Genomic DNA, 12,116 nt, shown 5'->3' with positions numbered 1-12,116 from the left:
TTAATTTTCCCCCACAGAGAGCATCCCCTTTGCTGCTATATATTCACCACAGACTCAAAAACAAGGAATGCTATTACAAAGGAGGTTCCAACAGGATCTATATGTGTTAATGATTGCATAGTTCATTTCTCGAGTGAGTTGTGTCTTTGTGTTTTGTTTCACGGTGGTGGGAGGCATGAAGTTCTAACTAAAATTTCTAATACTAAAACCATTATAGGTTATATATTATTTCAGGTGGTGATTTGCTGATAGAATTATGTCACATTTCCTTACAAAGCTAACTGAAAATGGGACAGGATTGATGTTAACCCATTGCCGTTGGGTGGCACGTACGTACATGCCATGGCTGTTGTGGACCGAATGCCGGGGGGCATCATGTCATGCCCATTCCCGCGCCACTGGCTCATTGGACAGAGGTTGTTTTTCTCCAATAGTAGCGGCTTCATTTATATGGTAAAGATTTTAGGCAATGGCACCTATAATGAAGATAAACTTTCAAAATTTAAATATTTTTATAAATTTTAGCAAAATAAAAGCTTTTAGGTGCTAAATGTTGCTCGCAAACTACCGATCGAGCCGGGCGCAAAAAGGGGAAACTGCCGATGCGCGCCAACAAGCCCGTGCTTACGTCCACTTGCCAAAATTTTTACCCGTTGGCGATGGGTTAACTTATGTATTATAATAATATACATTATTATGTATATTTCTTTTTCTTGTTCTCTAAATGATGGGGCATTAATATGTAGGATATTACTTTACCAGCAGTCAAATCATTGGAAGGTGTTGCAAGGAAAATAAGTATTTACTTATTCTTTTTTATGGTTTATATGTTCATTAATGCAGAAATAAACAACAGATATGGGCTTATATATAGCAAGAAGAATCAGGAGAATCATGGTATTTTCATTATGAAAATATTTATTTCACTGTTCTTTAACCTTTAATTTTTATTTTTACCCAACAGTGCATATTGTAACAAGTTGAAAGTTAATCTAATACACTAATTACTTCTTATTTCTGTACAGGGAGAAGCCACTAACTCTTTACATCTTTACGGAGCACAAAAATATTCCAAACCTCTTTTTAGCACGCACATCTAGTGGCAGTTCCTGTGTGAATGACACTATGATTCACTTGTCAGGTAGTTATTTGTAGAAACTGCTTTGTACAATGACCCTTTTTTGTATTACTTAACAGAGGTAATTGAACTGCTGAACTGATGTGATTGTACATACTAAATGATGTGAGGGTTTTATAGTTGCATATTTGTTTTGTCTTGAGAAACTTTTATTTCCCTCCTACAAGTGTACTGATAGTTGTCTGCTCTTTAGGTTTTTGTTTGTGATGCCTTTTACCCATTAGTAAATTTACTTTCCACTGTAATTATTTGTGAACTTTGTTGCATGCTAGTGGCTCCACAAGTGCTCAACCACTAAGGAGTCAAAGTTGTAGGCCCTACATGACCTCACCTGATTTCTCCAAGCCCTGTTTTTTTTTTTTTTTTACTATCATATTGTTACAGTTATTATCTTAAAAAGGTCTTAAATTCCTTCAGCTTGCAAGAATCTTGTTAAAATGTTAATAATGATAAGAAATGAAATAGAATTTCCAAAAATCAAGGAGAAGGGTAAATAGGTGAGATAAGAAGGGCTAGTAATTGGAATCCTTGGTGATGAAACACTTGTGGACCCATCTATAGGTAAACACAGTTAATGAACTAAAATTACTTTGGACATGGCATGCATGTCATGCCATTCATTGGGTTCAGTAAACTTTAATAAAAGCAGTTATTGGTTGAAGTATTTGAAGTCAGATTCCAAGTATGTATCTCAATTTCTGATTTTCAGCATTTATTAACCCATTTTCAACGGGTGTCCCACATATGAGACACCCTGGGGAAGAAAATTGACGGGCGTCATGCCAGTGTAACACTGTATCGGGGCTCGTGCTCCGACTCAGCAGCGGGCCGTGTCCAGCACTTGGGCAGAGTACAGGCCAGCCCCATGTGCCGATTTTGTAGCCACCCGGAAACTTTTATTTTCGGGCGGACAGACTCCGGGGAAGCTCCGCCCGCCGATTTTGTAGCCGCCCGGATTATTTTAATTTTGGCTACAAAATGTACCCGGCGTGAGTGGGTTAATCTAATACACAAATTACTTCTTACTTCTTGGGCAGAGTACAGGCCAGCCCCATGTGCCGGTTTTTTTAGCCACCCGGAAACTTTTATTTTCGACTTATAAATGTAACGGTGTTAGTGGATTAAGACAAAATTGTATTGTGAAAATCTGACCATTTTTATCTGTGTGTTGTGATATGCATGGTGTTCACTTGACTTTTTTACACGGTGCATTTTGCTCTAGCACAAAAAACAGTGAATGCTTTCCCTGCACAATGCACTACCAGTTGATTATAGTTAACAAACTGTCCTTGCACAGAAGACATCATGAAGACTTGTTGAGACTAACATGACTTACTTTTCTGATTGAGGATGTCAAAGGGGCTGTAAACTGATTGAAATTATTTCTATATTACACACACATTAGAGACAAACATAGATAGAAAGGTAAAATATAACATGCATTGTAGTTCAGACAGGTAAACTTTTCAAGCTCTAAAGTGGTGGCCATTTTGGTTATGACAAATGAGCAGTAAGGCAAAGCAAACTACCTGAAACCCTTCCCCTCTATGCCACACAACACCTTGTGAAATTTTTTGTTAGTTAGACTGTTCAGTTGATTTTGCCATGCATGGCACATTGTGATTTGGTCAAGTGAACACAGGGATGATGTTATTGTGTGAGGACTAATAACTTTAGCAATATTTGGCCTGATTTATGAATAGCCAGTATTTAGTATGGAAGAGTATTACAATGATAACATTCAAATGTTTTTTTGCTCTAATTATGTCACATATATGAGACACCGGGAAAAATAAACAATGTCGGGCTGACCGCCAGTGCGATGCTGTCTCGGGGCTCAAGTGAACACAGGGATGATGTTATTGTGTGAGGACTAATAACTTTAGCAATATTTGGCCTGATTTATGAATAGCCAGTATTTAGTATGGTAGAGTATTACAATGATAACATTCAAATGTTTTTTTGCTCTAATTATGTTATTTTGTTTGGTGAGTACTAAAATCTGCTCTCAGTGTTGATCTGTTAATGAATGATATTCATAAAAGGGGCTACCTCTGGGTGTCTAAAGTGAATTTATGTGTTAGGTAGTATATATAGAATTTAATGAGAAGTTTACTAGTTATGTAATATGTTTGCAGAATGTACATTTTTTAAAAGTATGGCTTCTTCTTGAATTACCATGAATTATGTGTTTTATAGAACATATATGTAAGTAGTTGTATATAGACATAGAAACAGTCACAGATGGAATAGATACCTTTTCATTAAAATAGTCGTAGGGCTTTACATCTGATAACACTTCCATAAGTGTTGTGGTGGTAGGCTGGTTTCCTATTACCTCACTCTGTCAGTGCTAGATGCCAAGTCAATCCAAGTCAATCAACGTGCTGCCATAAGCTAGAATACTGGCTTGAAGAGGTTGTTAGACCAGGGAGATTTCTAATGAGGTTTTAAGTAGTCTGTCTCCCCACTTAAACCAGCAGCCCCATTCTGGATTAATTGTAAATCTTAATATCCGTTTCAAGTGTGTAGCTGTCTGAAGGATTGCAGGGGATAACCAGTCCCATGGTTAATTTAGCAAGATTTATTCTTTTGTATAAATTGATAATTGTTATCAACAAATGGACTTAATCTTACAAAGAGTTTGGCTGAAACTGCCTCTGAAGTTTGCTTGGCTGCAGAACAAAATTTGAATTCCAAATGTTTCAAAATATTAAGATGATCTAAAAGTGAATGCAAAAGGCAATTATAACAAGTGAAATCGAGAGAAAGTGAACAAGTGAGTGAATAAATAGATTAATAAATGATAAAGTAAAGAGAAAGAGAGCTAAATGAATTGATGAAGAAAGATAAAGATAATGAATGGAGAGTATGAAGGAATGAATAGATGAGAGAAATGATAAAAATGTTGCAGAAGATTGCTTAAACCACTAGCAGGACTAGTGGTACATTTTCAAGCTAAAAATGATAATTTTCGGGCAGCTTCAAAATCGGCGTGCAGGCGAGTCTGGGAACCTGCCTGCGGGCCACTCGCCATAGGTGACAAAATCAAAGCGCAAGCTCCGATCTAGCATCGCACTGGTGGGATGACCAATAATGTTTACTTTTCTGGGTGTCTCATATTTGTGACACCTGTCATGAGTGGGTTAACCAAGTGTGCACTTACATTGTCTGCAATGTATGATTTTTTTTTACACATGAGTTGCTCCAGAAGTTCTTAATTAACTAGGTGTCAATTATTACTTATCACACCACTTACCACTTTCCTTAGGAGTTAGTCCCTATTTCAAGGTCACAAAGGTTTCACTCTTTCCTGAAATTTGGCTTTCTAGTGGAACACTTAAGGAGAGTGTTACCCCAAGACCTTGAGAAAAAAATATGCAGGCACACCCTTACCAACTGTCAGACATTTTGCCACCTCTTGCTGACCCAGTACATGATGCCTCAGCATCTTAGCCAATATGAATGTTTCCAAAAATACAATTGAAATCACTATGAGAATTCTCTTGAAATTTAATATAGTAGGAAAATGGTCAAATTCATTTATTAATTAGAATTATCATAAAACACCAAAATAGATGAGAATTTTTTCTCAGCTTGGACTCACCTGTTACAAGCATTTTTTTTCAAGTGAAACATGTTTTAAATTTTTGTGGAATCATATATGCAGGTATTGTTATTTTCTTTTGTTTATTAATTATATTATTATTTAGTTGTGTCACTTTTTGGGGGGATAGAGGGCTCTTTACATAAAATATAATGTACACTCACCAACCATAAGTATACCACCTAAGTCAACCCTGTGATAAGACATGGAGTGTTTCTGGGCGACGGCTCAGCCAAACTATGACGGACAACAAACGTACTCTAATGAATAATCGTGGTCAAAACTTTTCTATAACATGTTTTGAATTCTGTTTCAAACATCTGCTCGATTCCACACTTTTTGTGTTGGGTAAGACAGATTTATAACTTCTATTCATTAAAAGACATTTGATCGTTACTGAACCCTCCAGGTATTTAGTGGTTGAAGTATAGTCACTGTGTCGCATTAAAGAGGACGCTGATATGGACTAGATTCTTAACTGACGAAAGATGCAATTATTCATTTAAATATATCATGCATTTTAATACAACACAATGACGATAATTCAACCACGAAATGTCTGTCATTGTTTAGCTGAGCCATTGTCCAGAAACGCCCCATGCCTCATCGCAGGGTCGAAAGTAGTTGTATACTTTTTATGGTTGGTGAGTGTACATGATGAAGCAAGTGAACAAGCAGGTCTTATGACAAATTACTCATTTAGGACTGGGATAGACATTAAATTGGAATCCCATATGTGCTGACTATGTAGACAACATAGAAGAGTTTTATCATCTTCCCTTCCATAACTGTTTGTAGAAAAATGTATATTGAGTATATATGTTTACTCAACATGAATTGAATACTCTCCTTTCTTTTCTATTAGCTTTGGTTAGTATTTGATGACCTACATGCTCATTTGGATTTCAGTCAAATGTGATTTCAATTCAGGGTGATAACAGTGCCAGTATGAATTTTTGACTGAACCTGAATAAGCACAAAAAATATTGCATTTGTTTAACAGCATTGTAAGTAGTGGAGATATCATTTCAGTATCTTGTACTTATGTTCATATAATCCTCCATTCATGCAGTACAAGGAAAGCACAAATGAATCTGCAGAGACTGTACAATATTTAGAAGACTTGCCCTTGTAATACATTTTGGCTGTACTTTGATCATATGGTTTTTTATATAAATATTCCTCTTTCCTTATAGAGAGAAGCCGTTGGCTCTGTATGTATTCTCAAACAGTAAAGACCTAGTAGAGGTTTTCATGGAACAAGTGCCTTATGGTGGCTGTACTGTCAATGATGTGGTATTCCATGCTGCAGGTAAAAAAGTTTTAAGGGTATCTGCATCTTGAAGTGACAAGCTAAAGCTTTTTTTTATGAATTTTCAATTGTGGAGTGATTGTCTAAAGCTTTTTATGTTGAATTTTTGCTGTGGAATGACCAACTAAAGCTTCTTCTGTTGGATGTTAGATATTTTAGGAAAAGCTATTAAAGCAGCATTAACTGTATTATGCAGCTGCTGTTGTTTATATGTGATTGTGGTATCTAGTGTAAATCATTGACAGTTGAATCACTTGTTTATCAGTTTGACATATTATTAATATTGTTATTATTGTTACTATTATTATTGTTAAAATTATTTTTTTCCATTATTAACATTATCTTTGATTATAGTTATCATTATTGTTATTTTATCATTATTGTTATTTATTGAAATTATTATAATAGTTATTATTGTCATTAGTGTTTTTATTATGATTGTTGTATTATAATTATATTTATTATTATTATTTCTATTAAGATTATGATCTTGTTTATTTTTTCATTTTATTATTATTAGTTTTAGTATTATGGTTATTTTTATAGCTGAGTATTTTATTATTATTATTATTATTAGTAGTAGTAGTAGTAGTAGTAATAATAAAATAATAATAACAATAACAATACTAATATTGCTAATAATAATGATAAAAAAATATTAATGATATTATTATTATTATTATTTTATTATTACTATCATTAATATTTTTTTATCATTATTATTAGCAATATTAGTATTGTTATTGTTATTATTATTTTATTATTATTATTGTTATTTTATTAATATTGTTATTGTTATTATCGCCAAGATTACCATCCATAGATAAAACTTCCCCCATTAAATTTATACTGGTGAAGTGTCCCACCATGTCAAATCATACTGTTACCCTGTTCCCCTGTTTTCTCTTCCTACCATTCTCCCTACAGATCCTATGCTCCCCTTCTCCATGTGCACCATTCCCTGGTCTTTCCCCATAATCCTTACCGCTCCCACCTGGATGCTCACGTGACTCCCTTATGTCACAACAATGTCCTTCTCTGGATCCTTCCCCTCCTGACATTCTTACTGATACTTCATCACTTTCCCCAAGTCTCTTATCTGATTCCCTGGATTATTCTCCTTGTACTTCTCCAACACCCATTCCTACCTGTATACATGTTGATTGTTCCCAGAGACAGATACGCTCCATTTCATCCAATTGCCCCACACCTTTAACCCCTTCCTCTTTTACTAATCCCTGCCTTACTGCATTTGCTCCCCCTCTGTACCCTTTTCACTACCATACTATCCTATAGTGCTCTTTAACCTTTGAAATCTAACACATTTTATCCTATTTGTTAACTTATTTTTACCCCTTTTTAACCTTCCACAGTACTTTATCATAATGCTGTATGATCATAAATGTCTAGCACATTTAATTGTTTCAACCATTAACCTGTTAAGCATCACCAACGTGTCATGTAGTTTTCTGTCCCCCCCTCCCCCCCTGCCTGCGTGCTTTTTGAGAAAAGGAAAGGGAAATATGGGAGGAGGGAGAAGAGGGAGAGGTGTGATATGGGAAAAGAGGGAAATGGGGGAGATGTGAGAAAAGGAAGTTGGGGGACGAGGGGGATGGCGGGAGAAGGGAGAACAGGGAGAGGAGGGAGATGGAGGAGGGGCTCGGGTGGGTAGGAGGAAGGCAGACGGGGAGGGTGACGCTCCCAAAACGCCAGCGGTCACAGAGTGTGACACTTACCAGGTTAACCAGCCTATAAAGGCATGTCAGTGAAGGGGGTTACCAATATAGATATGTGTGTCATTAGATTTTATTGTGTTATTGATTGTTTGTGTGGAATGTCTTGCTTCCTGTTATGATGTTGCATGATTTTCATCGAATGCATGCATATTTAATAGATATAAGTACTGTAAGCAAGTATAAAGGACTACTTTGGATTCATATTTTTGTTGTTTGCTTTTGCAGTGTTTTTTGGACATTTTACCTAATATTTGGAATGCTGCAACTTAGATTTTTTGTGGTGTGTTTTGTGAATTCAGTGGTTCAGTTTTTTATTATTATAACAGCTTTAATTTATTAATTTGATTTATCAAAGATACACATTTTTTGTCATTCTTATTATTTCACCAGATTGTTCAGTGAATACAATACATTTTTTTGATTACTGTAAAGTTGCTTTAATTAACTAACCACTTCATATACCAAGCAGGTCTGTAACCTAAAGTTTACAAGATATTAAAGTTCAGAATTTTAATACTGCATAACATATTTCAATCTCAGTCTCAGGACAGTATCAGTGTTATAAGATTTCGAACACATTTTTAGTGAGTATATATACTTGCTAACATTTGATTTTCTTATGTTTTCAGTTCATGACCTACCTTTTGGTGGCATTGGAAACAGTGGAATGGGAGCTTATCATGGCAAAGCTTCCTACGACACTTTTACTCACCGTAAATCCTGCCTTATTCGGAACTACAACAAGATTGCCGATGTTATTGGAGCGTGAGTAATTTCTTTGCGAATTTTCAGTTTGTTTATTCCTAGCAAGGCTTGGTTGAGAGAGTTTCCTAATTGACTAGACTGAGTTGTTTAAATTTGAACTAGCATTGTAATTATTTTTCCTTCCAGGACAGGTCTTTATAATATACCATAGTTATGAGTGGATTAGGAATATTAAAGGTTGTTACTAGTTAGTACAAGTTTGCCAAAAAAATTCATTTTTCACCTTCACTCTAAAAAGTGCTGTTTTTCATACTGTTTAAAAAGAATTTGTGTAATATAATGATATTTTGTTAATAGACTGCATTTTACCAACTGTGACAAGTATAAACTGGAGGGAAACCGTGATTATTCCCAAATGGCATGGTCATTATACCTAAGAAATAACTATCTTCTGATTTTCTATGTTTTCACTTTAGTTAAACCAACCAAAAAGGTATGCATTTGGTTTTGATATCTCTTAGGTATTACAATGCCAGGACTCAAGTGGACTGATTTTTCAGTCCTTTATATTATTTATAATGTGAACTAACCCATTTTTAATTTATGCCTTATTTCTTTTTCACAGCAAGCGTTACCCACCATACAGTGAGAGCAACATGAAGTTCCTCTCCAACATGCTCAAGGAACGAGCAACTCCCAACTTAAAGTACTTGCCATATTTTCTTACATTTGGCCTTGGTGTTGCTTCTGTCTTTGCTGTAAAGGAAATTGCCAAGGTAAGAATGTATGGTATATATACATATACACGCATACACACATACCCAAATGTACAACACTTGAAAAATTTCTGAAATATCAACATTTAAGGTCATAAGTGGTGTATTCAAGATTTAGTGATAAGGTGAGCTTGGGGGCAAATCCCCAGGTAAGGAAAGGTCTTACAGCACTATGATAAAGTATTGAAGTTAAAAGGTTAAAAATGAGTTAATGATTAGGCCAAAATATGTAAGATGTCAAAGGGAGAGCACTGTGTGTTAGTCTGATAGTGAAAAGGATAAAAAAGGGATAGCAAATAGAGTCCAGGACTGACACAAAGCCAGCCTTTCATCCTTTTAGCACAGCTCTCACAATTTAGGATGTGGACAGAGGAAGGGGATGAAGAAGAGAAGGAAAAGGAAAGGGGGAAAAAGGACCATGCATTGGGCCTACATTGGGCCTCAATATCCGTCTCCTAAGCCCCCTCCTCCCCAACAGCAACGAGCAAGGGATTGAGGGGGCAAATGTACAAAAGCACACAAATATACACAAGTACTTAAATGTACTTACACATGCATATTCCTCTGTAAAAAAAAATATGTATTAAATTTCATACATAATTTAGTTGGTACCTTTGCTCTCATTATCATTTGTTTTTGAGAGACTGGGAGTATCAGTAAGAATAAGAGTAAGAATAAATGAATGAAAGTGGGAGTAAGAGTGGTGTGTAGTGTAGTATAATGCAGTGTTAAAAAAAAAAAAAAAAAAAAAAAAAAAAAATTAAGAAAAGAAAAAAAAAAAATGGCAGAGGAATGCACAGAAGTCAATATCATAGGCCGACAACTGATATTTTGGCGAGGGTGCAACAGCGCTACACCCTAATTCCTCACAAGTTGTTGTAGCCAGAAAGGTTCAGGTACGCATCTACGAAGATCAAAAATGGTCTCGCAATTATGACATTAACTTTTTTGTATTGATATTTGCTTCAAACCAGTTGTTAGGTTTGACTGTTACCTACACTTCAACTCTGGGTTTTAATACTTGCTTGAAATATGCCACGAGTGCTTAACTGCAAAACTTGGCATAATTCTTTATATTGTATGTATGTAATCCTTTTTATATTACTAGTCACTTGCACATTCTGGGCTATTTTCAGGTCCAGATCTTATGCCTACGGTGTTAGTGGTTCTTAATGTTTTTAGGTAGAGATCCTTTCTGTTCCTACCAATTATGATTGCAATTAAAACTGCTTAATCCAAATATGATAGGTGTTGACAGTAGATGAAGTCTCATCAGGTAATGCACAGGAGAAGTAGACCCTCAGAGTAGGCCTCTTTAACCAAGAGCAAAGAGAGCAGTCATTTTATGTTTTCCGTGATTCTTATTCAGTGTGCTTGGTTGGTTGGTTCTGATACATATAAAGAACAGGACAACAACAGGTAGTTATTGTCAGATTGATAGTAAATCTGAGGATTGGCTATGCTAGATAGAATGGTTAATAGTTACAAAATATAAATGTGATTGACATCAAAGGTCATCTAGAAAGATGTGTTAGTGAAAAGGGTAAAGAGGGAGATAGTTGATTAAATGTGCTTCTTGTCGAAAGTCATTGGCTATGCTAGATAGAATGGTTAATAGTTACAAAATATAAATGTGATTGACATCAAAGGTAATGTAGAAAGATGTGTTAGTGAAAAGAGTAAAGAGGGGGATAGTTGATTAAATGTGCTTCTTGTCGAAAGTCATATAGCAGTTCAGTATAGAATGGCATTGAAAGGGGCAAAGTAGGATGAGGGTAGAGAGAGTGAATAAATGTGCTAAGGTAGGGATTAACAAGGGTGATTAGATCAAAGTTGTCAAAGGAAACAATGTGGGATGCAAGGATGTCAGTAGGGTAAGTTAGGGATTAGCAAAAGGAGAAAGGGGGATCAAGGGTGATTAGATCACAGTTTCAGGAGAAATGTCAAGAGGGAGAGAATCCAAGTAAGAGGGTTGTGACAAAGGGTTACAGTTATAGAGGCATATGAGGGGTAGAGGAAGAAGTAGGTGAAGGAGAGGGTGAGGTAGGAGATGGGATAGAACATTTAGATTGTTTGCTATGGATATAGTGAGAAGGTAGAGGCATAGGTGTCGGCAGTGATAGAGATTGGGGTGTCTGGATATGCAAAAAAAAAAAAAAAAAAAAAATCTTGGGAGGAAGGGGGAGGGGTGGAGTGAAGGGCAGTGCTGTAGTAGGGAGCAAGAGAAAAACCTCGTTAATATGCTTCCTGTCTGGCCTAACGTAAAGTGAGGCCAAGTTTGAATCTGAGAGTTGCCACCTCACTCTCATATTTGTAGGTAGGTTAGCCCCAATAAAATGCATCATTGGCACATATACACGACTGTGCTGAACAGTTTGATCGATGATGAGCAGGTTGGGCACATAGAGGGCATTGGGCTGTGGAGTGGCAGTGTTTGCCAACAGATGCCAACAATTCCAACATTGACAGGGGGAGGTCATGTCTATAGAAAGTAATCTTGGCAATATTGGTGGAGGACTTATGGCGGCCATTAGGGATAATGGTGTAGCATTGTACTGATACTGCATCATATTCCATATTGCAGGTGAGTAAGTCTTCTCAGTCTGACCAATCCTTGTTGTAGAAAGGGCAGTTTGTCAGGGAGATGGAGACAGATCCAGTACAAGTTTTGAGGCAGGGATAAGGCTGGGTAGGAATGTGTTTGTGAAGTCGGTTAGGGTTGATAATGCTGTAGCATGGGATTCAGATGTTTTTTGAAGGTATTTCTGTAAGTGGAGAGTGTTGTCAGAGTAAGGGGAAGTAGAGGGGATCACAGAAAATCAATCCCATTTGGCTGGGCTAA

The 12,116-nt window shown here is 36.2% G+C and overlaps 1 protein-coding gene across 1 annotated transcript; it reads left to right on the top strand.

The window, feature by feature from the left end:
- Positions 1 to 6: 6 nt before the first annotated feature.
- On the top strand, positions 7 to 9,274 carry LOC113820053 (uncharacterized; the record flags this gene model as incomplete). The annotated part of the gene is given in 5 exon segments (XM_070132940.1): positions 7 to 133; positions 1,026 to 1,141; positions 5,942 to 6,057; positions 8,423 to 8,558; positions 9,124 to 9,274. Coding segments are annotated over 3 exon segments (345 nt in total), but the record flags the coding sequence as incomplete, so codon positions are not given.
- Between the last annotated feature and the right edge of the window lie 2,842 nt (positions 9,275 to 12,116).

Source organism: Penaeus vannamei, chromosome 18 (genome assembly GCF_042767895.1).
Source record: "Penaeus vannamei isolate JL-2024 chromosome 18, ASM4276789v1, whole genome shotgun sequence".
NCBI lineage: Eukaryota > Metazoa > Arthropoda > Malacostraca > Decapoda > Penaeidae > Penaeus > Penaeus vannamei.
Note: the sequence above shows the minus strand (reverse complement) of the source record. Positions and strands in the feature narration are given on the sequence as shown.